This window comes from Castor canadensis, chromosome 17 (genome assembly GCF_047511655.1).
Source record: "Castor canadensis chromosome 17, mCasCan1.hap1v2, whole genome shotgun sequence".
NCBI classification, from domain to species: Eukaryota; Metazoa; Chordata; class Mammalia; order Rodentia; family Castoridae; genus Castor; species Castor canadensis.
Genome location: NC_133402.1, coordinates 22,716,859 through 22,744,673, shown reverse-complemented (window position 1 = coordinate 22,744,673; position 27,815 = coordinate 22,716,859). Strand labels below are relative to the sequence as shown.

The following is a 27,815-nucleotide window of genomic DNA, read 5'->3' as shown; positions in this document are numbered from 1 at the left end:
AAAGCTATCAAAAACCAAGTAAGTGTTTAATGAAGAAAGAGGCTGTTAAAGTTTGATAAGAATACATTGTGGAATTAATACGCTGGGATTCTCAGATGGTGAGGGTCCTTACCACCCTCAGCTTAGATTGAAATTTATTTGTAGAAAAGAGAAGGAAAGGCCGCATGAGAGGACATGCAGCGGGGTGGAAACCAGTAGTCCACCTAGTTGGGTTGGACAGCAGGTTTTATAGTTTTTTATTGCCAGTGGGAGGAATATGTTTCCCAATGAAGATTTTGGCCTGAAAAAGTGTTTCTTGGGAAGGATAGAGGGGACATTTGTCCTTAGCTAATTACCATCTTTGGGGAACACGTGGACCTCCTGCAACCCCCACTTCAGAATTTTGACCAACTATCTGCCATTCTTTGTTCCCTTGCTATGTAGGAGTATCTGTGGGGATGGTTGTCTACGTTCTTAGTGTACTTTACCATTTACAAAAATTAACTCAATTGATCTAATATAAGAACTAAAAGTTTAAAATGTCCCAAGAAAATATAGGGGTAAATATTCATGACTTAAAATCTGGCAGTGTTTAGCAGATATCACACCAAAAGCACACAAAGAAATAATAGATAAATATACCTCATAAAAATTAAAAATGTTTGTGCTTCCAGGACACCTTCAGGACTGAGAGCATGGCTCAAGTGTTAAAGTACTTGCCTACCAAGCACAAGGCCCTGAGTTAAAACTCAGGACCACACCAAAAAAAGAAAAAGAAAAAAAAACTGTCAAAAGAAATGAAAGGAGTACTCACAGAGAAAAAATATTTGTGAACCATATCTCTAATAGGCCTTAGCAACTAGAACATATGAAGAATTCCTACAAATCAACAACAAAAAGTTATTTTTAATGAGCAAATAATGTGAATATATATGTCCATAAAGAAGATATACAAGTGGCCTACGAGCACATGAAAAGATGCTCAAAATCATTAGTCACTAGAAAGATGCAAATCAAACTCATAGTGAGGTATGAGTTCACACCCAGTGATATGGCTGTAATAAAAAGTGAAATGTTTCAACAGTTGTGGGGAGGTATACAAGTCTGTACCTTCAAATACTCCTGGTGGGAATTTATTATTGCAGTTGTTATGGGAAACTGCATGACAGTTTCTCAAAAAATTAAACATAGAATTCCAATATTAGTCATCCATAATACGCATGTACCCAAAAGAATCAAAACAATTATTCAAACAAAAGCTTACAAACAACTGTTCAAAGCAGCATTGTCATAGCCAAAATATAGAAGCAATCTTTATGTCCATCCACTGACAAATGGATGTGACATCAGTGAAATGTGACCTATCCATTCAGTAAAGTATTGTTCCGCAATTAAAATACAAACATTACTGATAACATACTACAAGATGGATAAGCCTTGAAAGCATTATGGTAAGAGAAAGAAGCCAGAGACTATATAAAATATCCATGTAGGTATATACATAGAAACAGATAATAGATAAGTAGTTACCAGGAAGCAACATAAAGAGTGTATTGGTGACTGTCTAATAGATACTGGGTTTTCTCATGGAATGATGAAAATATTCTAGATCAAGATAGTAGTGATGGTTTTGCAACAATGTGAATATATACTCACTGTCACTGAAATTACACTTCCAAAATGTAAATTTTATTACAATAAAACATACACTGCATTTCTGTACACTGATACAAATCAGTCAGAAACTACAATTCTTATGAGAAGAGATTAATTATCTTCACATTTCAGAGATGCCTCCTATTCTTATACCCAGAATTCAGTTGTTTGTGTTTATTTTTATGTCAAAAACTGTCAACTGGTTTTACATTTTAGACTATTTATTGTTTTCTTCCTTATGAGTATTGCCATATTAAATTTTTAGCTACTTAATAGTTGTTTAATGTTCTCTGGGATATTCTGCATGACCTATACTAATAGTTATATATACATTATATCTTGCTTTTATATGCTTTTTTGTTTGCTAAGCATTCTGATTACAAATGATCAATCTTTGAAATTCATTGAATGTGGGTAAGATTATCTCCTATCAAAAACTGGTAAGAGAGCTAGGGATGTAGCTCAGTAGAGAAGTAATTGCCTAGCATGCAAGAGGCTCTGGGTTCCATCCCCATGCCAGAAGGGGAAAAAAATGTATAAAAACTAGAGGGAAAACAAATGGCAGAAGAACTTTTATAAAACTGTAAATAACCATGAATTTTAAGGGAGATCAAATAAGATAGCAAGACAATTACTTTCTGCATTGTACTTCTCTAAACCTAACTTAAAATTTATTTTGTCTCATATGTCATACTATTTTGTGTCATCTTAGACTCTGTACCCATTGTTAAAGTAAGGGTATCTCTTTTATCCTCAGTTATTCAGAACAGTATCTATAGTTTTGGAGAACGTGGAATTGGAAAGTTTTTGATTGCACTGGCTGCCATGGGTTTAATTTTTCTCCTCTTGCTTTTGTCTATGGAGACTGCAGTTTGGAGTCTGGAAAACTTTGTCTTTCATAACATTATTTCTAATTTTTACAAGACATTCATAAGAAGAAAACCGGTGAGTTACTCACATGGACTTTAAATATAATTCAAAGAAAACCCAACATTAGGCTAGAATATTTTAATGTACCTATACCTATTTTCATTACTTGATAAAGGAAATGGCATTCAATTCCACTAAGGTATATCTGGAACTCATTTGAATTATAAGACTCTTGGTCTGAGTGTTAAAATACTAAGCTTTTAGCTGGGCACCGGTGGGTCACATCTATAATCCTAGCTACTCAGGAGGCAGAGATCAGGAGGATCGAATTTTGAAGCCAGCCTAGGCAAATACTTTGCAAGACCCTGTCTCGAAAAATCCATCATACACACACACAAAAAAAATCTTATCACACACACACACACACACACACACACACACACAAACAAAAAAAACCCAGGGCTGGTGGAGTGGATCAAGTGGTAGAGCACCTGCCTAACAAGCGTGAAGCCCTGAGTTCAAACCCCAGTACCACCAAAAAAAGGAAAGTCTCAATCTGATAAATATGATGCCTGCAAGTAACATAATGACGAAAGACTGAAGTATTTTCCTCCTAAGATAGAAAACAGCAAGGATACCATTGTCACCACTTCTATATAATTAACTGATTTTCAGATTAAAAACTCAAAAGGGGGCTGTCTTCTCAGTCCTTTGATTAGCATATTTACTGAGCTAAATATATTTTCCTACTCCACTCCTCCTCAATCAATACTGTTAAATCAGTACTTGATGCAAAAATTGGCAATTCAAACCAGTAAACATTTGCTCAAGTAGTACAAATTACTGTTCATATAACAGGGCATATTATTTCCTGCTGACTTTTTTTGGGTGGTGGGGGTCAGTACTGGGGTTTGAAGTCAGGGTCTTGTGCTTGTGAAAGCTATGCCCCCAGTTTTTTGTTTTGTTTTGTTTGCAATACTGGGGCTTGAACTCAGGGCCTTCACCTTGAGCCACTCCACCAGTCCTATTTTTGTGAAGGGTTTTTCGAGAACAAGTCTCACAAACTATTTGCCCTGGCTGTCTTCAAACTGCGATCCTCCTGATCTCTGTCTCTGAGTAGCTAGGATTACAGGTGTGAGCCACCGGCACCTGGCTTTTCTTGTGTCTCAGTTTACCTTTTTTGTTATTGGTGGTGGCAGCACTGGGATTCGAACTCAGGTCCTCATGCTTGCTAAGCAGGAGCTTTTACAGCTTGAGCCACTCTGCCAGCTCCCCAGTTTTCTTTTTATTTGACTTTTATGTAGCTCTTCCTGCATCCCCATCCCACCTTCATTTTCTCAAATTCTTACTTATTCTTCACACTCCTAGACTTGACTTATAGAGAAGAATTTCTTCAAAAGTGAAAGAGTTCATCCTTTCCTCTTGGGATTTTATGATCTCTTGAATATACATTTAGTTGTAACAAATCACATTAGATAATAATTAATATCATTGTGGCTTCTTTTCTTCATATTATTGGCAAGTGTCCATATTATTGGCAAGAACACATTGCTTACTAATAACTATAGAAACTTTTTCACGATGAAGCATGCCAAGGATATATTTGTGCATAAGACTTCAGGAAATTGGTAGAATGGCTCTTAGAAATTACTCAAACATTATCTGACATCTTTGAGATTATACCCTCAGGTTAGTCTTCCTAAAGCTGTGCAGTTTAAGCCATTTATCTAAAGAGTATCTACATGTAATCCTTTTCTTAAAAATATAGGCTATCTTACCCAGTGAAGGAATCACAGAACATGAGGATGAAGATATAAAAGGAGAAAGAAACAAAGTCCTGGCATTGCATCACAAGTTAGAGAATACCCCTGTGCTTCTTAATGAAGTTACAAAGGTAAAATCATCCAATGGACAGCTTTACCCTGAGGTTTACACATTTTCTCTACCAAGAATTTTCCCATGGTAGTACAAATTCATTGGAGTTTCATGATTATATATATTCTGGTAACATAGAGGACTGAATGGGGAGGAGCTCTTGTGAAACTGTCGCAGGAAGCAATTCATAGGAGTTTGAGGTTATGGTTGTGGTTGGCCCATTATCAGTTCCTCAGTACATTGTAGGGTTTTTTCCTCAGATTTATTATAAGTGTCCAGTTGTACATGCTGTAAGAAATATCTCCCTCGTAGTCCAAAAGTCAGAGTGCTTCGGATTGCTTGGATTAAATGGAGCTGGAAAAACCACTACATTCAAAATGGTAACTGGAGAGGAGACCATCACTTCTGGAGTTGCATTAATTGATGGCAATAGCATCACTGAAAATATCAGAAAGGTATTTCTCATCTAAGCCACTGACCTCGTGTCCTGATAGAGGAGGTGAACAGGCATTTAATGGAGGACATGGAAGAAAAGCTGATGGCATTGATATACAAATCTCAAAAGTAACACATTCCAGGGACAGTGATGAGCATGTTAACATTGATTTTGAGGAAGAGCAACTATTCTTTCTGACTGAAGCAAAGTACAAGTATCTGTAAGTAGGCCAAACTGGAAACAGGAAGAACAGTAATTGCATTCAACCTGCTGTGACATAATTAGAATTTGAAATAAAACAGTGATTAGAAAAGTAGTTGCAAAAGATATAAAGTAGAATTTACAAGATCAGACTTCATTTGAATGTGAATTATAAGGAAAAGAAAGGATCCAAAGGTATTGCTCAGTTTTCTATCCCCAGCTAATGAATGGGTGAAAGTTCCATTCACCAAAAAAGTACATACAGGCAATGAGCTTATTTGGAGGAGTATGTGTTGATTGGAAGAGTATTATATTGATCTTTCCTTGTTGCTGTTTGGCAGTACTGGGGTTTTTAACTCAAGGCCTTGCACTTGCTAGTGTTCTACCACTTGAGCCATGCCTCCAGCCCTTATTTTTTTTTTTTTTAGTTATTTTTCAGATAGCATTTCACTGCCCAAGTCTGGCTTTATACCACAATCCTCCTCCCTCTACCTCCTGCATAGGTAGAATCACAGGCCTGCGCCACCAAACCTGGCCTTTGTTGATCTTAAGGTGTCTACAACACTTCCAAATGGGAGCATATCCATTAAACAGTTGGAACCTATGATGGTAAATTGGTACAAATTCAGGATTCATCAAAGTGCAGGTGAAATTTAAACTGTGAAAGTAGATGAGATACTGTTATCAGGAATCTGTATAATAATGGAAATAAATATATGGACTTAATCCTGAGGATTATCAACATTTCAAAGAAATAGAAAGGAAAATAACTAGAGAAAAAAATCAAGAAAAACTGATGACTTAGGAAGGAAATCTGGGTAAAGTTTTGTCACTCAAACCAGATGAGACAAGAAATTTTCAAATAAAAATGAACTGGAAATCCTAGGCATTGTAGTCCTGAAAATTGTCCCCCAGACATCGCTGAAGCCTGGATGGCAAATAAGAACAGGGAAATAATGAGCACACACCAAATTTAAAGAAAGTCAGTTGTAAAGCAAAAAGAAAATGAAGAATTACATCTTACATCTAGAGTACAAGCAGATGACAAAGACAGACAGTAGTTTTCAGCAATTTGAGCATATTTACCTAAATGGAACAGGGCAGTGAAAAGAATTTTAAAATGTATAGCAACACAAGCTGAGAAAAGAAGGCTTCCTTTACTTGGGGCATAAATCAAAACAACATAAAAGTATACATGTAACAAGTTTTAGTCCCTCTTCTACCTGTCTTTGCCTCTTTCCTGGCTAAACCTACACAAAAATGTAACCATTTTATCATTCTACAAGTTTTATGTATATACAGTCCACTACAAAGGTCTTCTTTCCATTTATTACACATAAGGTAGTGTATTATACATACAGACCTTGTCAAATTGCTTTCTATATGAAATTACATGAATTGGCACTGTACCACCAATGTCTGATAGTGTTGATCACATCAGATTGTGTGACCTGTCCTTTTAGGTTTTTTAAAATAGTATTTGACCATATTTTTTTCTCTTATGAGCAAAGTTACAAAACTTTAAAAAATGTTTTAAAGTAATTTGTATTTCCTTTCCTATGAATAGTTTATTCATATCTTTTTATCTATTTTTAATCTTTTTTCTTTATTAATTTTATTTATGATAGCTGAACTCACATGGTAAACTTTATTCCATGTTAGTCATAGCTGATAGCTTCTTTTAGCTTTGACAAAATACATAAAAATGAGCATATCTCTGTATACTTTATATGTATATGTGTGTATAGATGGTTTATAATTATTATCCATAAGAGGATTGGTCTATAGAAGTTACTTAGCCATTATTGAAATTGCAATCCTATATATTATTATAGTGCATAGGAATAGCTCTTTCTTAATTGAATAGGCAACTTCACCTAACAAAAACCTGTTTGAGGAACATAGTGTTAAACAGATGCATGCTAAAATTTTCAGTTGGAGATGTTAGTATTCCATTTTACTTTAGTGAGTTCCAGCTGTGAAGATTACATAGCATGGAAAAGAAGTCATTCTTGATGGGAGCTCTAAGGGTATCAAACCATGTGAACTGCATTCTCAGTGGAATAGTTAACTGTTGCTTATGATTACTCACTTGATTCAGGTTAGATCAAGAATTGGCTATTGTCCTCAGTCAGACTCAGTGCTGAACCACATGACAGGTCGGGAATTGCTGATCATGTATGCCAGACTGTGGGGGGTCCCAGAGCCAAATATTTACAAGTACGTGGAAGTCTTTTTGTGTTCAATGCAACTGGAACCCCATGCTGACAAGTGTATTCACACATACAGGTAAAATATATTCTTAACATATTAACAAATCTATCTTGTGCTTATACTGTTTAAAATGAAGGCCTAAAAAGTCCACTTAAGCCCCTCTGATAGAGCCAAAGACTGTACAATAACTTAACATCCTGCCAGATGTGTTCTCAGACAGCAGACCACACTTGTATGACATTAACCTTTTGCAGACATGAACTATCTGCCTTTATTTCTATCTCGCTATAGAGATTTTTGTCACATCAAAACAAAAAAAATCTCACCAATAACGATGCTGAAACAAGTTACAAGTATAATTCCAGTTAAAATAATTGACATACATACTTGAACTTGAGTCTGTTGCTTTGTTGATCATATCAAATGAGCACTCTAGGTATGTAACCTGTCCTCTAAATTAATTAAATGTGCACCCTTATCCTTTTCTTTATCCTTCATGTTATGTCTCCTTCTTTGGCCACGAAGTGGAGGAAGCAAACGCAGGCTGAGTACTGCAATTGCCCTAATGGGAAAATCCTCAGTGGTCTTCCTGGATGAGCCATCTACTGGCATGGACCCTGTAGCCCGGCGCTTGCTCTGGGACACAGTGACAAAGACACGTGAAAGTGGAAAAGCCATCATCATAACCTCTCACAGGTGTGGTATTGAGAGGGTTGGTTGGAAATTGCAATGGGTGTAGAATGGAATAAGTTTGAGCCAGGGCTATGGGTCAGTAAACTTATGTAAGCATATGAGCTACAGTAGGGTTGTAGATAGAGGTTGAACCTGCTAAAGGGGAGAGCCAAGAATCCTCAGTGAGTTCTGGAAACAAGAATTGAAAGAAGATAGAAGTTAGGGAATATTACCTTAGTCATATTTAGTGGCAATCATTTTCAATGCCAGGGATTCAAATTCCAAGACTTCCAATCCTAGCTCTGAAACACAAAATTTATCCTCTGAAAATGGGTCTCTTCAGCCATATCTCCTTTGTCCTCCTAGCGTGGAAGAATGTGAGGCCCTCTGTACGAGGCTGGCCATCATGGTAAAAGGGAGGTTCACATGCCTGGGCAGCCCTCAGCATGTCAGGAACAAGTTTGGTCATATACATATTCTGACAGCAAAGATTAATATGGCTAAAGATGAAGATAAAGTAGCAAAGTTCAAAAACTTCATTGAAGCAACTTTCCCAGGTAGGGCTGATTTGTGACAATTGTGTTTCAGCCATATTTGTTGTTCTGCATGTCCTTGTTTTCACTGAGTTACTGATATTTATTGATACTAAGTTCCTTTTGAATCATTCTATAAACATATCTCTGGTTATGTTAAAAAGCTTTCACAAAATATTAAGGCTCTCACTAGCCTCTTCAAGGAATTGACCAATAAGCTAAAATTATTCATACATATTAATCTAGGCTTAAATTACTGAAGACAAGTCTCTGTTATTTATCCTTGATCATTTGTTCAGGTTCCCTTCTGTCATCTTTCCATCACTGCAACAAAATACTTGAGATAAATAATTTATAGGGAGGAAAGATTTTTGAATCATGATTTCAGAGGTGTTAGTCCATGATCACTTTGGACTTGTGGCAAGGCAGTAAGTAGGTTACGGTGGGGAGCATAGGCAGCAGGGAAACAGTGAGAGAGAAGAGGCCAGGGATCCTATCACCACTTCAAAGATCTTCCCCCAGTGATCTAACTTCTTTCCAGTAGGCTCTACTTCCTAAAGTTTCCACCATCTCTCAGTAGCTGCACAGGCTGGCAACCAAGCCTTTAGCATATGGGCCTTTGGGGGATGTGTCCAAACCACAGCACACTCTTTTGAGCATGTATCTTTTTCTCTTTTCCTGATTCCTGAAGAAGGCAATGCTTATGAGACACAAATAAAAAACAGTAAACTCTCTGTTCTTCTTTCAAGGAAATAATTTGATGTGCAACACATAAAAATCAGTCATTCTGCTGGGTGCCAGTGGCTCAGTCTTGTAATCCTAGCTACTTAGGAGACTAAGATCAGGAGGATCCTGGTTCAAGGCCAGTTCAGGCAAATAGTTTGAGAGATCTCATCTTCAAAATAACCAGAGCAAAGTGGACTGGAGGTGTGGCTCAAACAGTAGAGTGCCTGCTTTGCAAGTATGAAGCCCTGAGTGAAAACTCCAGTCCCACAAAAAAAGAAAAAAATCAACCATTCTGCTTTTGTCTGCTAACTTCACTTAGTGCATCACTATGCACATGGCACAAAAACACGGTTGTTTATAGCAAGCTTTACTTCTATTTCCACTACTTTATTCTAACCATTAAACAGAGGTATGGTAAGTCTTTTAATAATTGTGGCATTTTTCTCTTGATATAAAAAAATTTCTGACACTGAGTAATTTATAAAGGAAAGCAGTTTATTTTGGCTCACAGTTCTGGAGACTGAGAAATTCAAAAACATGACATTGGCATCTTCCCAGCAACTAGTAGAGGCCTTCTTCCTTCATCATGAAAAGATGAAGCCTAATAGCTCATGTCTCTCTCCCTCTTCTTATAAAGGTACTTATGCCATAATATGGACCCACTCATGACCTTATCTAAACTTACTTACCTCCCAAAGACCCCACATCTTCACACTGTTACAATGGCAACTAAATCTGAACATAAGTTTCAGAGGAGATAAACATTCAAATTATAGCAATAGGTCTCCATCTTGAATAGCACTCTGTTAACAGTATGGAGGCCAGATTGTCAGGGTTTGAGATGAGAAGCATGGAGTCTTGAAGTGGTAAAACAGCCAATGGTACTGGCCTGCACTAATGAAGTGACAATAAGAATGAGAAGGAGGGAATGATAGGAAATGGACATATATACATACATACATACATACATACATGCCTGGGAAATTCAAGATGAGGCACCACTATGTAGCAAAAATAATTAGTTTAGTGTACATTGTATTAATTATAAGGTACCTATGAGATACTCAGATTAATAAGTTCTTTACTTAGTTAAATACACATTTAGTCATTCATTTAATAATATTTATAGAATACTTCAGTGCTAAAGATCCTGAATTAACCATGCATCAAATCATATATGCTGAGAGCCACTCCAAAATCCTCCTCAACCTGAGTACACAAAAACTGAGTACAGGCTAGGAGTGTGGCTGAGTAGTAGAGCACTTGCCTAGCATTCAGGAAACCCTAGAATCAATCCCCAATACCAAAAAATAATAATAAATCACCACAGAAACCTGAGTATAGACTTGTCCTGAAGAAGTGAACACAATAAGGACGTAGAAGTATAATCTTATATAATAGTGTAAATGTAAGGTCACCAATTTTTCAATCTTTCCCTACATTATCCTTGAGCAAATTAGCTGTTTCATATATACATTCTTCCTCCATTTAAAGATGGAAAGGAATCTATGAACTATATATAAACATTATTCAGAAAAAGAGGGAAAAAAAGAAATATTACACATAAAAAGTAATAAATACACACTTCAGTGTAACAACTCGAGGCCGGGGATGTAGCTCAGGGGTAGAGTGCTGCCAAGCACACACGAGGCCCTAGGTTCAATCCTCACCACCACAAAAGAAAAAAAAAAGATTAACTCTAGGAATTTTTAGTAAATGCTTCTCCTTAATGGTAAATAAAAGAAAATGTATTCATTTTTAAAGGCCACAAAGAAAAGACTTCTTTTTTTTTATAACATAGCAGATTAGATTTCCAGAAAGGTCATTCTTCTTATAATAATGATATATAGTAAAATAAATAAAAAATAAAGTAAAATACTTTTGTGTGGCACTGGGGTTTGAACTCAGGGCCTCACTCTTGCTGGGCTCAAGGTACCACTTGAGTCACTCTGCCAGCACTTTTTTGTGATGGATTTTTTTTTCGATAGGGTCTCACAAACTCTTTGTCTGGGGCTGACTTTCAACCATGATCCTCCTGATCTCTGCCTCCTTAGTAGCCAGGATTATAAACATAAGCCACCAACACCCAACTGTAAAATAACTTTTTAAGGATTTGCTTGCACTTAGGGGTAAAAAAGCAGTAAGATAAAATTCAAAGAACCAAAACAGAACAGGAAAAAAACCAAGCTGAAACCTGCTAGTGAGCAATAATAAAATGTAAAACCGGTTTTCCCTAAAGTAGATTCCAGTACCAGTACTAGGATGAGATAATAAGCACGTCAGGTAAATGAAGCCAAGATTATTAAACAGTTATCAATCTCTTAAGACATGAACAAGGTCTCTGGTCTTGTGTGTTAAGAAGCATGGAAATTGCCAGTCTGTCCTAACAATAAGAAAAAGACCTGAACAAACTGAAAAGTCAACAGACAACCATTCTTTGGTCCCTAAGAGGAGTGAGGTAACAGGGAAAATGGACACCCCCAAAATTGGAGAGATTAACAGGCAAATACAGATTTTACTCAGTTTAACTGAGTAAAATTCCAAGAGCTAATACCTCCAAAGTAACCAGTGCCCAGGAAAGGAAACATGAATCATAATTGTTAAGCCTCAGGAGATTCTAACATGGCAGCTAGAGGGATTAAGCAGAAAGCATGCCTAAAGTAAAATCTTGGAGAGACGCTGGAGATACACCTTACAGGAAAAACCACCTAGAAGAGGCAAAACTTTGACTCCTCCACACCCCCAGCCCATGCGTAACATTCCCACTCCACATTAAACAGAGAAACCAGGAGGGCTCCCGCGCCACCGCCAGACAGCAGCGCCCAGATGGTGGGAAAAAGCAGACCACAAGGTGAGCTAAGCGTCATGCGGTACTCCCACAGACATCCCTGGGCCAGATCAGCATAGCCCCCTGGATAGACCAACACACACGCAGGGAAAAAAGAAAAAAAACTGAATAATAAGCAATAATAACAAAAAAACATGTAACAAAGAGGGTGGGGTGCCCTGAGTGCCAAAGAGGTGGGGAGGGGAAATCCCTCACGGAATTGTAAATAAACAAGCCGGCCAGAGAAGGCAGGAGTGGTGGCACAAGCCAGGCAACCAGGAGCAGGAAAGCTTGTAAAAGTGGCAGTGGGAGGAAAACTCCACAGGAGAGGGGAGAAGGCCAACTTCCAACGTGAACTGAAAATAAACATGCAGGCCTGAAAAAGCTGGTGCAGTGTCACCTCCCCCAGTGTGCTTGGTAAGGGGAAAGCTTGTAGCAGTGGCGGTCGCGCCCAGGAGAACTCTAAGTAAACAAAGCCTGAGGGGCTAGGTGAGTGCTAAGCTCACTCCTGAGATCTGCAATCAATAAAGTCGGCAGCAACAGCAGGCTAATAGCAGTGGGCAAGTGAGCCACAGCCTCAAATAGCCATTCACAGAACTGTCTCCAGACTTTTTTTTTCTCCCTACCTTTGATGAGACAACACCGAACTACACCTGCATGTTGAAAACTTACTGAAACTGTATTACATTTGAACTTCAGACACTCTGTGGTGTTTTGTTTTGTTTTTTTTTGTTTTTTTTCCCCTTTGAGGAGACAACCACAGAACTACTTCTGAGACACCATCTCCAGGATTGGAGGCTGAGGGACTAACACCAAAACTATTAAGACTAAAACTTTATTGCATTTGAACTTGGAGATTTTTTTATTTTTTATTTTTTTATTTTTATTTTTATTTTTTTTTATTTCATTTTTTTCTCAATCTTCTCTCTGTCTCTCAAATGCCTGTTCAGCTTACCATTGATTAGTACACTATCTCTCCCTGTTTATATCTTTGAAACTTTTTTTGTTTGTTTGTTTGTTTTGGGTTTTTTGTTTGTTTATTTGTTTCTCCCTCTTTCTTTAACTTCTTTGTTTTCCCTCTCCTCTCACCCTTCCATTCTAAATATCACCATTGTTATTATTACAAGCTAGAAAATGCTTAATTGCACACAGTACAGGGACAATAACAACACCAAGGGAAATGATGGGAACACAAAACAAACAGGAAAGCCAGTTTTCCCACAGCAAAAAATTAGTACAGGAACCAGAGGGAAATGAAGAAAACAGATACTCAGATCCAGACTCCAACAAAATGAAGATAAACTATGCCAAAGAACCCAATGAAGCCCACAAGAATAAACTAAAAGAAGAAATACTACAGGTAATCAATGAGAATTTTATAGAGATGATACTGGATATGATCAACCAAAATGTACAGGAGACACTCAAGAAATTCCAAGACAACAAAAATAGAGAATTTGAAAAAGCACAAGAAGAAATAAATGAAACATAGAAGCACTGAATAAACACCAAAGTGAAACAACACAATTAATAAAGAGATAAATGAACTCAGGACAAAAATAGACAGCATTAAAGAGGAAACTACTCAGGATATGGAAAACCTCAGAAAAAAGAATGAGACAGAATTTTAAAACAAAACAGAAGGCAAATCCAGCAGAATAGAACAAACAGAAGAAAGAATCTCAGAACTCAAAGATGAAATGGTAATTAAAGGAAAAACCGAAGAACTATTAGTTAAACAACTCAAGACCTGTGAAAAGAAAATGCAAGAATTCACCAACTCCATCAAAAGACCAAACCTGAGAATCATGGGCATTGAAGAAGGAGAAGAGGTGCAAGCAAAGGGAATGCGTAATATATTCAACAAAATAATAACAGAAAATTTCCCAAATCTAGAGAAATCTATTCCCATACAGATGCAAGAGGCCTCCAGAACACAAAACAGACCAGACCAAATAGATCTACCCAATGGCCTATTATCATTAAACAACAAATACAGAGACCCAAGAAAGAACATTAAAGGCTGTAAGAGAGAAAAAAAAATAACATACAAAGGTAAACCCATCAAAATCACAGCAGACTTCTCAACAGAAACATTAAAAGCAAGAAGAGCATGAAGTGAGATCTTCTGGGCACTGAATGAAAATAACTTCAACCCTAGGATACTCTACCCAGCAAAACTATCATTCAAAATAGATGGAGCAATAAAAGTCTTCCATGATAAGCAGAAACTAAAGCAATATGTGACCACAAAGCCACCACTACAAAAGATTCTTCAAGGGATTCTGCACACAGAAAGTGAAACCCAACATAACCATGAAAGGACAAGCAGCACCAAACTACAGGGAAAGAAAAAGCAAGAAAGTAGAGAGTAACCTCAACAATAAAACCTTCAAACAACTAAGACAACTAAATGACAGGAATCACCACATACCTATCAGTACTAACACTTAATGTTAATGGACTTAATTCCCCCATCAAAAGGCACTGTTTGACGAACTGAATTAAAAAGGAAAATCCAACAATTTGTTGCTTACAGGAGACCCATCTCACCGACAGAAATAAGCATAGGCTTAGGTTGAAAGGCTGGAAGAAGATTTATCAAGCCAATGGCCCGCAAAAATAGGCAGGAGTAGCAATATTTATCTCAGACAAAGTAGACTTTAAAACTACATTGATCAAATGAGATAAAGGACATTCCATACTAATAAAGGGGGAAATAGACCCAAAGGAAATAACAATTGAAAGACAATGAATATGAAAACACAACCTACCAGAACCTATGGGACACAGCAAAGGCAGTCCTGAGAGGAAAGTTTATAGCCATGAGTGCATATATTAAAAAGACTGAAAAATGCCAAATCAATGACCTAATGATACATCTCAAACTCCTAGAAAAACAAGAACAAGCAAATCCCAAAACAAATAGAAGGAGAGAAATCATAAAAATAAGAGCTGAAATCAATGAAATAGAAGCCAAAAAACCATACAAAGAATTAATGAAACAAAAATTGGTTCTTTGAAAACATAAACAAGATCGACATACCCCTGGCAAACCAAACTAAAATGAGGAGAGAAAAAACCCAAATTAGTGGAATCAGGAATGCAAAAGGGGAGATAACAACAAACACCATGGAAGTCCAGGAAATCATCAGAGATGACTTCGAGAACCTATATTCAAATAAATTTGAAAATCTTAAAGAAATGGACAGATTTCTAGATACATATGATCATCCAAAACTGAACCAAGAAGATATTAATCACCTGAATAGATCTATAACACAAAATGAAATTGAAGCAGCAATCAAGAGTCTCCAAAAAAAGAAAAATCCAGGACCTAATGGATTCTCTGCTGAATTCTATCAGACCTTTAAAGAAGAACTGATACCAACCCTCCTTAAACTGTTCCACAAAATAGAAAGGGAAGGAAAACTGCCAAACACATTTTATGAAGCCAGTATTACACTTATCCCAAAACCTGGCAAAGACACCTCCAAAAAGGAGAACTATAGGCCAATCTCCTTAATGAACATGATTCAAAAATCCTCAATAAAATAATGGCAAACCTAATTTAACAACACATCAAAAAGATCATTCACCACGACCAAGTAGGCTTCATCCCAGGAATGCAGGGGTGGTTCAACATATGAAAATCAATAAGCATAATAAATCAAGAAGCAAAACCAAAAACCACTTGATCATCTCAATAGATGCAGAAAAAGCCTTTGATAAGATCCAACACCATTTCATGATCAAAGCTCTAAGAAAACTAGGAATAGAAGGAAAGTACCTCAACATTATAAAAGCTATATATGACAAACCTACTGCCAGCATTATACTTAATGGAGAAAAACTAAAACCATTCCCTCTAAAATCAGGAACTAGACAAGGATGCCCACTATCTCCACTCCTATTCAACATAGCACTGGAATTCCTAGGCAGAGAAATTAGGCAAGAAGAAGGAATAAAAGGAATACAAATAGGTAAAGAAACTGTCAAAATATCCCTATTTGCAGACGATATGATCCTATACCTTAAAGATCCAAAAAACTCTACTCAAAAGCTCCTAGACACCATCAATAGCTATAGCAAGGTAGCAGGATATAAAATCAATAGAAAAATCATTAGCATTTCTATACACTAATAATGAACAAACTGAAAAAGAATATATGAAAACAATTCCATTTACAATAGCCTCAAAAAAATCAAATACCTAGGAGTAAACTTAACAAAGGATGTGAATGACTTCTACAAGGAAAACTATAAACTTCTGAAGAAAGAGATTGAGGAAGACTATAGAAAGTGGAGAGATCTCCCATGCTCATGGATTGGTAGAATCAACATAATAAAAATGTCTATACTCCCAAAAGTAATCTACATGTTTATTGCAATTCCCATCAAAATTCCAATGACATTCATTAAAGACATTGAAAAATCTACTGTTAAATTTATATGGAAGTACAAGAGGCCATGAATAGCCAAGGCAATACTCAGTCAAAAGAACAACACTGGACGTATCACAATACCCAACTTCAAACTATATTACAAAGCAATAACAATAAAAACAGCATGGTACTGGCACAAAAATAGACATTAAGACCAGTAGAACAAAATAGAGGACCCAGATATGAAGCTACACAACTATAACCAACTTGTCTTTGACAAAGGCAGTAAAAATATATGATGAAGAAAAGACAGCCTCTTCAACAAAAACTGCTGGGAAAACTGGTTAGCAGTCAGCAAAAAACTGAAACTAGATCCATGTATATCACCCTATACCAATATTAACTCAAAATGGATCAAGGATCTTAGTATCAGACCACAAACTCTAAAGTTGATACAGGAAAGAGTAGGAAATACTCTGGAATTAATAGGTATAGGCAAGAACTTTTTTCAATGGAACCCCAGCAGCACAGCAGAGATAGCATAGATAAATGGGACTTCGTAAAACTAAAAAGCTTCTGCTCAACAAAAGAAATGATCTCTAAACTGAAGAGACCACCCTCAGAGTGGGAGTAAATATTTGCCAGCTACACATCAGACAAAGGACTGATAACCAGAATATATAGGGAACTTAAAAATGAAATTCTCTCAAAATTAATGAACCAATAAAGAAATTGGCAAGTGAACTTTCTTAAAAGAAGAAATTCAAATGGCCAAAAAACACATGAAAAAATGCTCACCATCTCTAGCAATAAAGGAAATGCAAATTAAAACCACATTGAGATTCTACCTCACCCCTGTTAGAATAGCTATCGTTAGCAACACCACTAGCAACAGGTGTTGGCAAGGATATGGGGAAAAAGGAACCTTCTTACACTGTTGGTGGGTATGTAAAGTAGTACAACCACTCTGGAAAAAAATGTGGAGGCTACTTAAAAAGCTAAACATTGATCTACCATATGATCCAGCAATACCACTCTTGGTGATATACCCAAAAGAATGTGACTCAGGTTACTTCAGAGGCACCTGCACACCCATGTTTATTGCAGCACTATTCACAATAGCCAAGTTATGGAAACAGCCAAGATGCCCCACTACTGACGAATGAAAGAGGGAGGGGGCGCGGGGTTAAGGGAGGGGGTAGGGGAAGAGGGGAGAAATGACTCAAATACTGTATGCACATATGAATAAAATAAAAATTTTTTAAAAATTGTTAAGTCTCAGTGCAGAGAAGTCTGAAAGATAAAAACTCACAAGCGGGAAGAGTCCAGTCATGTGAGAGGATCCCTACACATTTACTCCCTGGAGCTCTATCAGGTCCTCACAAGAAACCCACCCTTTACATATAAAGGTACATATAAATTAAAGGCAAATCTGAAATTAATATAGCCTAGGCAAAAACATGAGATTATGAGTGCTAATAATTAATATTAATTGCAAATAGAGCAAAGAAAGTTATTAGAGCTAAGGAAGGATACATTATGATAAAGGAGTCAACTTTGCAGAAAGACCTAACTGTCCTTAATGCAACCTAAATAGGTGACACAAAAAATGATAGAACTGCAAAGGTGAATCAGTATTATAGTTGGAAACTTCAACAACCCTTCTATCAGAAGTGGACAGATTTATTAGGCAGAAAATAATAAGGACAATGAATTTAACTCATTGCCATGTATCAACTGCACATAATGGGCACTTACAGACTACTTCAACAACAGAATAAACATTCATCTCAAGTTCCTGTGGACCACTGACTAAGACAGACCACTTGTTGACCATAAAACACACTTTCACATATTTCACAGAGTAGAAATCATGTGACCATAATGGAATTAACCTAGAAGTCTATAACAGAAATATCCCAAAATATTTGACATTAAATAATACATTTCTAAATATCACAAGTCAGAGAAGAACTCTCAAGAGAGTTTTTTAAATACTTTAAGCTAAATGAAAATGGAAACACAACTTATCTAACTTTGTGTTGACATTCAGTAAAATAAGTGCTTAGAAGGAAATTTGTATCATTTAATGCACATATTAGAAAAGAAGAAATATCTTTAAAAATTTAAGCTTCTTCCTTAGGAAACTAGAAAAGGAACAGCAAGTTAAATCCAAAATATGGAAAAAAATAGTAAAAACTAGAGCAAACATCAATGAAATTAAAAACAGGAAATCAACAGAAAATCAGTGAAACCAAAAGCTAATTCTTTGAAAAGATCAATAAAATTATAAGCTTTTAGCCAGGCTATCTAGGAAATTAAAGGAGATCACAAAGTGCTAATATCAGCCTTATAAGACTATCCATCACTACAGATGGAAAGACATCTCATATTTATATAGAGTCAACATTGCTGAGATGTTAATGGTATATAAAGTGACCTATAGGCAATAAAAATCCAGACAAAATTTTCTGCAGAAAGACAAATTCATCATAAAATTCCTACAGAATTTTAATGGATTACAAATAGCCAACAATCTTGGAAAAGATCAAAGTTGTATGATTCATACTTTGATTACTTTTGAAACCAAGACAGCTTAGTTTATAGAAAGTCATATAGACTAACTGAGTAGAATGGAAGTCTCAGAAGTAAACCCTTATATAATGGTAGACTGATTTTTACAGTTAATTTAAAAGTCTAGGGTGACAAGACTATTCAAGATAGTAAGGACAGTCTTCAAAAAAAAAAACAATGCTGATGAAACTAGATAGCCACATGTGAAAGAGCAAAGTCAAAACCTTACATCACATCATATATAAAAATTAACTCAAAATGGACCAAAAAACGTAGCTGTAAGGTCTAAAACTCTTAGAAGAAGATGCTGGAGAAAATCTTCATGACATTGAACTTAGCAATGAGTCTGTGCGTGTGCTATTTATGATTAAGGAAAGCCACAAGGATAGCTTGACATCTGCGCAGAAATGCAGAGCATGGGCAACTACATTAAAAATAACAAGTTGGACTTCATCAAAATTAAGAACTTTTGTGTATCAAAGAGCACTGTCAAAGTGAAAAAACAACATACAGAATGGGATGAAATATTTGCAAATCTTAGCTCTGACAAGAGATTGACATCTAGAAAAATTTTTATACTCATAACTAAATAACAATTTTTAAAAAGCCCAATTTGAAAACAGGAAAAGGATTTGAATATATATTTTCCAAAGAAGATGTAAATAGTTAGTAAGCAACTGAAAAGATGCTCAATATCATTAGTCATAAGGGAAATATAAATCAGAACCACAATGAGATAGCACTGCACACCTATTAGGATGGCTATAATCAAAGATAAGAAATAACAAGTGTTGGTGAGGATATGGAAAATTCATCATAGAATGGCCACATGATCCGCAATTCCACTCCTAGGTATATACCCAAAGTAATTGAAAGGACTGGAACAGATATTTGTAAACTTAGGGTTCATAGGCGCATCACAGTAGCCAAAAGGTAGGAATGACCCACAGATCTATCAGTGAATAAATGGATAAACAAAATGTGATATATGCACACAATATTGTTAAGGTGCATCCATGTCTGGACAAATATTGTGTGGTTATACTTACATGAGGTACTAAAATAGACAAATTCATGGAGACAAAAAGAAGAATAGAGGTTACTAGGGCTAGGGAAATTATTGTTTCATGGGTACAGAGTTTAGGTTGGGAATGATGAAAAAGCTTTAGGTAAAAATAGTGATTACTGTGGTTTGGAGTGTTCCTCAAAAATTCATATGTTGCTAACTTAATCCCCAAATTCATGTTAATGGCATTTGCAGGTAGAGCTTTTGGGAGGTAACTAGGACTAGGTCATGAAGGTGAGGCCTCTATGATGGCATTAGTGGTTTTATAAGAAAAGGAAGAGAGACTGGAGTTCTTTCCCAGTCTCACCATTTGATGCCCTCCTCCCAGTTATGATACAGAAAGAAGGCCCTACCAGATTCCAAGCAGTTGCTGGTGCTGTGCTTTTAGAATTTCCAGCTTCCAGAACCATGAGCCAAATAAACTTCCACTCCTTATAAACTGGTATAAGATATTTTATTACAATAACAGAAAATAGACAAAGAGTGATAAAATATACCATATCATGAATAATTAATACCACTGCGTTCTATACTTAACACATAATTAAAATCATAATTTACCACATCAAAAATCAAGAAATAAGAGACAAGGTAAGCCTCAGGCATCAGTGGCTCATACCTATAATTCTAACTATTGGAGGGCAATTTGTGGCCAGCCCAGGCAAACAATTCTGGAGACCTCATCTCCAAAATAATCAGAAGAAAATGGACTGAAGGTGTGGCTCAAGTGGTAGAGGTCCTGCTTTTCAAGTATAAATTCAAACCCAGTCCCACCAAAAAAACAAAAAAATTAATAAGGTAGATTGATGAAATTCCCTTTATTTCTTACTTTTACTATGAAACTTATTTTATGTGTTGATTTTTACAAATGTATCAAAATGATTATATATTTTCCCTTTTTTCTTCTTATTGGGGTTGTTACATCAGTTGATTTTTTTTAATATTATCTAACCTCATGTTCCTGGAATAAATCCCACTTGGTTGTGATGTAGTCTCCTTTTAAATGTTGCTAGATTCTAGTTTGTTAGTATTTTGTAAGTACATATTTGTATCTATGCTCAGAAGATACATTGGTCTGTAATTTTCCCCTCTTGTAATTGGTGTTAATTTTAGTATTAAGGTTATGCTCATCTAATAAAATAAATTGTACTTTGTTTTTCTAGTCCTGAGATACCTAGTGGGAATACATACATATGTTCACTGTAAATTATGTACAAGACTGTTTATTAAAACACTATCCATAATAGTGAAAACCTAAAGGGACTGGGTGCTGGTAGCTCACACCTGTAATCTAGCTACGTGGGAAGCAGAGATCAGGAGGATTGCAATTCGAAGCCAACCCCAGTCAAATAGTTCACGAGACCCTATCTGGAAAAAAAACCTTCACAAAAAAAGGACTGGTAGAGTGGCTCAAGTGGTAGAACGCCTGCCTAGCAGGCATGAGGCCCTGAGTTCAAACCACAGTACTGCCAAAAAAATGAAAATGCCCATCAACAATTCAATTAATAAGTAAGTTATGGTATATTCATAGTGGGATGGAAAATGATTCAGTCTACTGAAATGGAGTACTATACACACACAATGAAATACCATACTCCAATGAGAGTGTACAACCATAACCTTAAAAAAAAATAAAAGCCCAACCATAAGAGCACTAACTATGCAACTGTAAAGTTACATTGGTTCACTTTTTGAAAATTCACTGAGCTGCATAGTCAAAATACATATAGTTTGCTGAATGTATGTGATAGTTTGGTGAACAGTTTTCTAGAAAAATAATGAATCAGATTTGGAAAAAAAAACAAGTAACACCTTCACAGAGAAAACTATAGTCACTAAAATTAAAACCAAATGACTAGGGTGAGGCAAATGTTTATAGCAGCCCCTAGTTTTAAATCTAAATCACACACACACACATACATAAATAGAACAAAGAGAATGGAAAGAGTGAAAACCCATGAACAATATCATAAAAAAGCTAGGTGACAAAAGTGTCTTATGGGGACCTCATAATATAAGCAAGTAGGCCAAAACCACTGGCAGGAGCAATCAGCAATTATACTGAACAAGTATGGGTAGTTTTTTATACTCCTAAAGCCTAGAAATTGGGTGTTTTTGAGGGAGCAATTTTTATACTGAGAAAGTAACAGTAAAAAGTGCTCAACATCATTTGTCATTTAGTAAGTACAAATTAAAAATTTGAGTGAAACATAACTACACATCCACCAGAATGTTGACTATTAAGCTATGTGTATGTATGTTTGTTTGATATATTTCACACTAAAAAGGTTTAAAATTTTTCTTAATTGCTCATGGAGGCAATATATGGATTAATTACAAAAAGAATTGCTATTTTTATTAACATATAGCTTATTTATTAATTGAAATACTTTAATCTTAATTCTAATTTATAATTTTAGTGTGTGATAATGTGAATGCATCCTATGAATAAGGAGTGGCTACAATATTACTACCAACCATTAGGGCTCATCTAAGGCTCAGGTTTTGCAAAGTGACCTGTGAGCTATTAGTTTTTCCATGTCTAAAAGTGATTATCTACCCTCTGAAGTTTTTATAAGCTATAGGTAATAAGACCATATTTCACATGGAAGTTAATCTATTGAAATATTTAACAAGACCATATCTACTAATGATTATGGGCTTTGGGATTGTGCCATCTTTTGTAATAACTGCATATATTCTGTCTTCCATTGGTATGAACAATTGAAATTCAAAGCTGTCAAATACTAGAATCCGGTCCATTACATACATGTTAAAATCTTTCCCTTCTTAGGTAACATCAAAAACCAGGAGTTTCGAGGGATTATTGGCTACCACATTCCAAGCAAGGAAATTTGCTTGGGAAAGGTGATTATAGAAATCATATCATTCTTACATTATGTGTTAATGGAAGACTAATAGAAAACATTGAGATTTAAACATGTGGAATGGGAACCTGGTATTAGCAGATTAGAAACCTTAAGTTACTTTTCAGAGGTCACTATAGTTTAATTTATGGAGACTTCTGATCCCTAATTCTATTATTTCATGCCCATTGAGAGAATGGGGATGGAGAACTATCTCCTGTCTGTGTTTTAATCATCTTTTCCTTATGTATCTTTTTGACCCAAAGCATAAACCTGGCAGGGGTTGTGGAGATAAGGTGGGAAAAAGGTTCATCTAGGGACATTACAATGGTAACTCTGTCATTCTTTTCCATTAAAGGTGTTTAGCATTTTGGAGAAAGCTAAAGTGCTATTCAATTTAGAAGACTATTCAGTCAGACAGATAACACTGGAACAAATCTTCCTGACCTTTGCTAATACTGATAAAGTGAAAAACTCTGTAAAGTAAACCAGTAAATAAAGCTGCTATGAGATTCCAAGCCAACCAATAACAGTTTTCTTTCCTTGACTGCTGCTTATAATTGAATATGTAGGGTGATCTGTCTCTCTCACTGTCTCCCCCCTGTGTCTGTCCCTCTCTGTCTCTCTCTGTTTCTGTCTTTCTTTCTCTCTCTCTCTCACACACACACATATACACACATGCAAACACACATTCACACAAAATATGTACATACATACATACGTACATACAAACTGAAACCCCAAAGAAGAAAGCTTATAATCTTTGGAAATTAAAGTGAATGACATGTTGGCAAAAACTGTGAAGGATCTGAAATTGCTGCCCTATTTCTAAATTAACAAGCTAGTTTGTCATAGTTTCACAGATGTTAGCAGAAGACATGAGTATCTTGAGTCAAAGTCAGAGGACGTCACAGCAATAACTAAAATAGATCATAACTTATGCCAGGTCCTCAACCCTAATTCTCACAAAAAGAGCCAGATGATGCCTGTTGTGTTTCTGGAGAGGAATCAGAGATTATGGAACCCAAATCTTTAATAATGGTTAGTAAGTAAACCTCCCTGACCTCTGCTGCAGAAGAAAACATTCTTATTCTGGGGAGGTAAAAAGAAAAAAAATAGTCTGGAACAAAAAGGCAGTCAGTGCTTCTAGTCACAATTCACAAAGAAATGCAAGAAATTCATGAAGAATTGTCTCAATACCTTGTTTCTACACCCTCTGACCTCCTGGCAAACTCCCCTATGAGTATGCCGCTCGTCCATTCTGGTTAATCTGAAATTGGGATGAAATTTATTCAGTTTGTTTCATACAATTTTTATGGCTACTGTCACTAAAACTCTAAGCAGCAGGGTAAAGCTAAACTGCAGTATTTGATCTCAGACATGCTCCCACTCCACCAGGGTCCCAGATCCAACTAGCCGAACAAGCTCTGTAAACCATTTGAGTGTACCTTGGAAAGTCAAGAGACTTTCTCCTTACATTTCTGTACTGACCTTTTCAACTTAATTTAATGCATTAATCAGGTACAGCACTTATAGTGATTATACAAACTCCATCCTGGCCTGCAAAGAGGAGGAAATCTAGGGAAATTCTATCATACCAAACCATTAGCTATGAGATCTGGACTTTAATGCCTTCCAAAGTGCAGGTGGCATTTCTATAAACATGTGAAGGTGCAAAGCAGGGTTTTTTGGAGGTAGGCAAGTTCATGCTGGATTTCATATAATCATACAATCCTGAGGGTGCACCTGGTGCTCCTGGAAAGTGTTGTTTACAACTCTTAGTGCTCTCCCTAAGTAAGACTCACATAAGTCAGACAGCACAGGTTGACAATGCTACAAACATGTCTGGCCATCTTATAAACCTTATGATTCCTAGCTCATAGGCTTGTTTTTAACCCCTGGTTTTGGAGGGAACTCCTAAGGATAATCCATCTAACCTATCCCATTTGTCTATGTCAAAAGTCAGATGACAGTCTTCTGCACTCATGGAAAAAAAAGAGCAATGGCTATAAGAATGGGGATTATAAAAGGCTAGGCATTAACAGGAGTTTTACATGAGATACGGGGCCATCCCTTTCTGTTTCCAAAAGACTTCTCACTGAGGTTAAAGAGAATGGCAATTAAGTTGTGATCAGAGCCAACTGAAAAATAGAGGAAAGACTCAGTCAGACACAAGGTACGTGCAACAGTTTGGGAGTTTGGGTGTTTACTTTTTTTTATTTATTCATATGTACATACATTGTTTGTGCCATTTCTCTCCCGCTTTCCCCCACTCTCTCCCTCTCCTCCCCATCCCCCTCTCTTCCAGGCAGAACCTGTTCTGCCCTGTTCTCCAGTTTTGTTGAAGAGAAGACATAAGCAATAATAAGAAAGACGTAGCATTTTTGCTAGTTGAGATAAGGATAGCTATACAGAGAGATTCCTAGCATTGCTTCCATGCACAAGTGTATTACGACCCGAATTGATTCATCTCTACCTGACCTTTTCACTACTTCCCAGTCACCTTCCCATAGTGACCTCTATCATTTTAAGGTTATTATATTAACTCCTCTACAGTGGACACCTCAAACACTTTCAAGTTTGGGGTTTCCTACCTTTCCGTATTCCTCATATATGTGTTCTCCCCTTAGCATGTGACCCATGTCCAATATTATTACTGCATTTGTTTTAGGCCTAAAGTCCACTATATGAAGGAGAATATAGGATTTTTGGCCTTCTGAGCCTGGCTAACTTCGCTTAAGATGATGTTCCAGTTCCATGCATTTACTTGCGAATGACAAGATTTCATTCTTCTTCATGGCTGAGTAAAATTCCATTGTGTATAAATACTACATTTTCTTAATCCATTCGTCAGTAGTGGGGCATCTTGGCCATTTCCATAACTTGGCTATTGTGAATAGCACTGCAATAAACATGGTTGTTCAGGTGCCTTTGGAGTAACCTGAGTAGCATTCCTTTGGGTATATCCCCAGGAGCGGGATTGCTGGATCTTATGCCAGATCTATGTTTAATTTTTAAAGAAGCATCCATATTGTTTTCCAGAGTGAATGTACTGGCTTACATTCCCACCTGCAGTGTATGAGGGTTCCTTTTCCCCACATCCTCGCCAATGCCTGTTGTTGGTGGTGGTGCTTTTGATGATGGCTATTCTAACAGGAGTGATCTGGAATTTTAATGTGGTTTTAATTTGCATTTCCTTTATGGCCAGAGATAGCATTTTTTCATGTGTTTTTTGGCCATTTGAATTTCTTCTTTTGAAAAAGTTCTGTTTAGTTTAGTTGCCCATTTCTTTATTGGTTCATTGATTTTGAGGGGGGGTAGTTTTTTGAGCTCCCTGTATATTCTAGTTATCAGTTCTTTGATGTATATCTAGCAAATATTTTCTCCCACTGTGTGGGTGGTCTTTTCAGTTTAGAGACCATTTCTTTTGTTGTACAGAAGCTTTTTAATTTCATGTAATTCCCTGTGTCCATCCTTTCTCTTAGTTTCTGAACTGCTGGGGTTTTATTGAGAAAGTGCTGCCTAAACCTATTGCTTCTAGATTATTCCTTGCTATTTTCTGTACTAGCTTCAGAGTTTTGGGTCTGATATTAACATCCTTGATCCATTTTGTGTTGATACTAGTATCATGGATCTAGTTTCAGTTTTCTGCAGGCAGATAACCACTTTTCCCAGCAACATTTGTTGAAGAGCTGTCTTTTTTTCATCATATGTTTTTGGAGCCTTTGTCAAAAATAAGGTGGGCAGAGCTATGTGAATGCATATCCAGGTCCTCTATTCTGTTTCACTTGTCTTCATATCTGTTTTTGTGCCAGTACCATGCTGTTTTTATTGCTATTGCTCTGTAATATAGTTTGAAGTTGGGTATTGTGATACCTCCAGCATTACTCTTTTTACTGAGTATTGCCTTGGCTATTCGCAGTCTCTTGTGTTTCCAAATGAACTTTAGGGTAGATTTTTCAATCTCTGTGATGAATGTCATTGGGATTTTGATAAGAATTTCATTGAACATGTAGATTGCTTTTGGTAGTATAGCCATTTTTACTATGTTGATTCTACCAATCCATGAGCATGGAAGATCTTTTCACCTTCTGTAGTTTTCTTCTATCTCTTTCTTCAGAAGTTTGTAGTTCTCCTTGTAGAGGTCATTCACATCCTTTCTTAAGTTTACTCCTAGGTATTTGATTTTTTTTGAGGCTATTGTAAATGGAATTGTCTTCATATATTCTTTCTCAATTTGTTCATTGTTGGTGTATAGAAAAGCTAATGATTTTTTGTAAGTTGATTTTGTGTCCTGCCACATTGCTGAAACTGTTTATGGTGTTATGGTGTCAAGGAGTTTTGAGGTAGTTTTTAGGGTCTTTGAGGTATAGGATCATGTCATCTGCAAATAGGGATATTTTGACAGTTTACCTATTTGTATTCCTTTTATTTCTTCTTCTTGCCTTATTGCTCTGGCTAGGAATTCCAGGAGTATGTTGACTAGGAGTGGGGAGAGTTAGCACCCTTGCCTCATTCCTGATTTTAGAAGAAATGGTTTCAGTTTTTCTCCATTAAGTATTATGTTGGCTATAGGTTTGTTGTATAGAGCCTTTATCATGTTGAATTTTCTTAGAGCTTTTATCATGAAGTGGTGTTGAATCTTGTCAAAGGCTTTTTCTACATCTGTTGAGATGATCAAGTGGTTTTTGTCTTTTCTTCTATTAATGTGCTGTATTATATTTATAGAGTCATGTATGTTGAATCACCCCTGCATCCCTGGGATGAAGCTGACTTCTTCCATGGTGAATAATCTTTCTGATATGTTGTTGAATTTGGTTTGCCATTATTTAGGATATTTGCATCGATGTTCATTAAGGAGATTGGCCTATAGTTCTCCTTTTTGGAAGTGTCTTTGTCTGGTTTTGGGATGAGTGTAATACTGGCTTCATAGA

At 36.4% G+C, this 27,815-nt stretch overlaps 1 protein-coding gene across 1 annotated transcript in view; it reads left to right on the top strand.

Moving 5' to 3' along the window:
- The window catches only part of LOC109675442 (phospholipid-transporting ATPase ABCA3-like), a 147,176-nt gene extending 123,781 nt beyond the window's left edge, over positions 1–23,395 (top strand). Inside the window, exons 16-24 of the mRNA XM_074059960.1 lie at positions 2,393–2,580; positions 3,009–3,033; positions 4,293–4,399; positions 4,641–4,835; positions 7,119–7,306; positions 7,757–7,927; positions 8,270–8,460; positions 22,809–22,882; positions 23,240–23,395. Of these exons, the coding sequence (XP_073916061.1) occupies positions 2,393–2,580; positions 3,009–3,033; positions 4,293–4,399; positions 4,641–4,835; positions 7,119–7,306; positions 7,757–7,927; positions 8,270–8,460; positions 22,809–22,882; positions 23,240–23,368 (1,268 nt within the window). The 3' untranslated portion in view covers positions 23,369–23,395. The remainder of the gene's footprint in view (positions 1–2,392; positions 2,581–3,008; positions 3,034–4,292; positions 4,400–4,640; positions 4,836–7,118; positions 7,307–7,756; positions 7,928–8,269; positions 8,461–22,808; positions 22,883–23,239) is intronic.
- Positions 23,396–27,815: the final 4,420 nt, after the last annotated feature.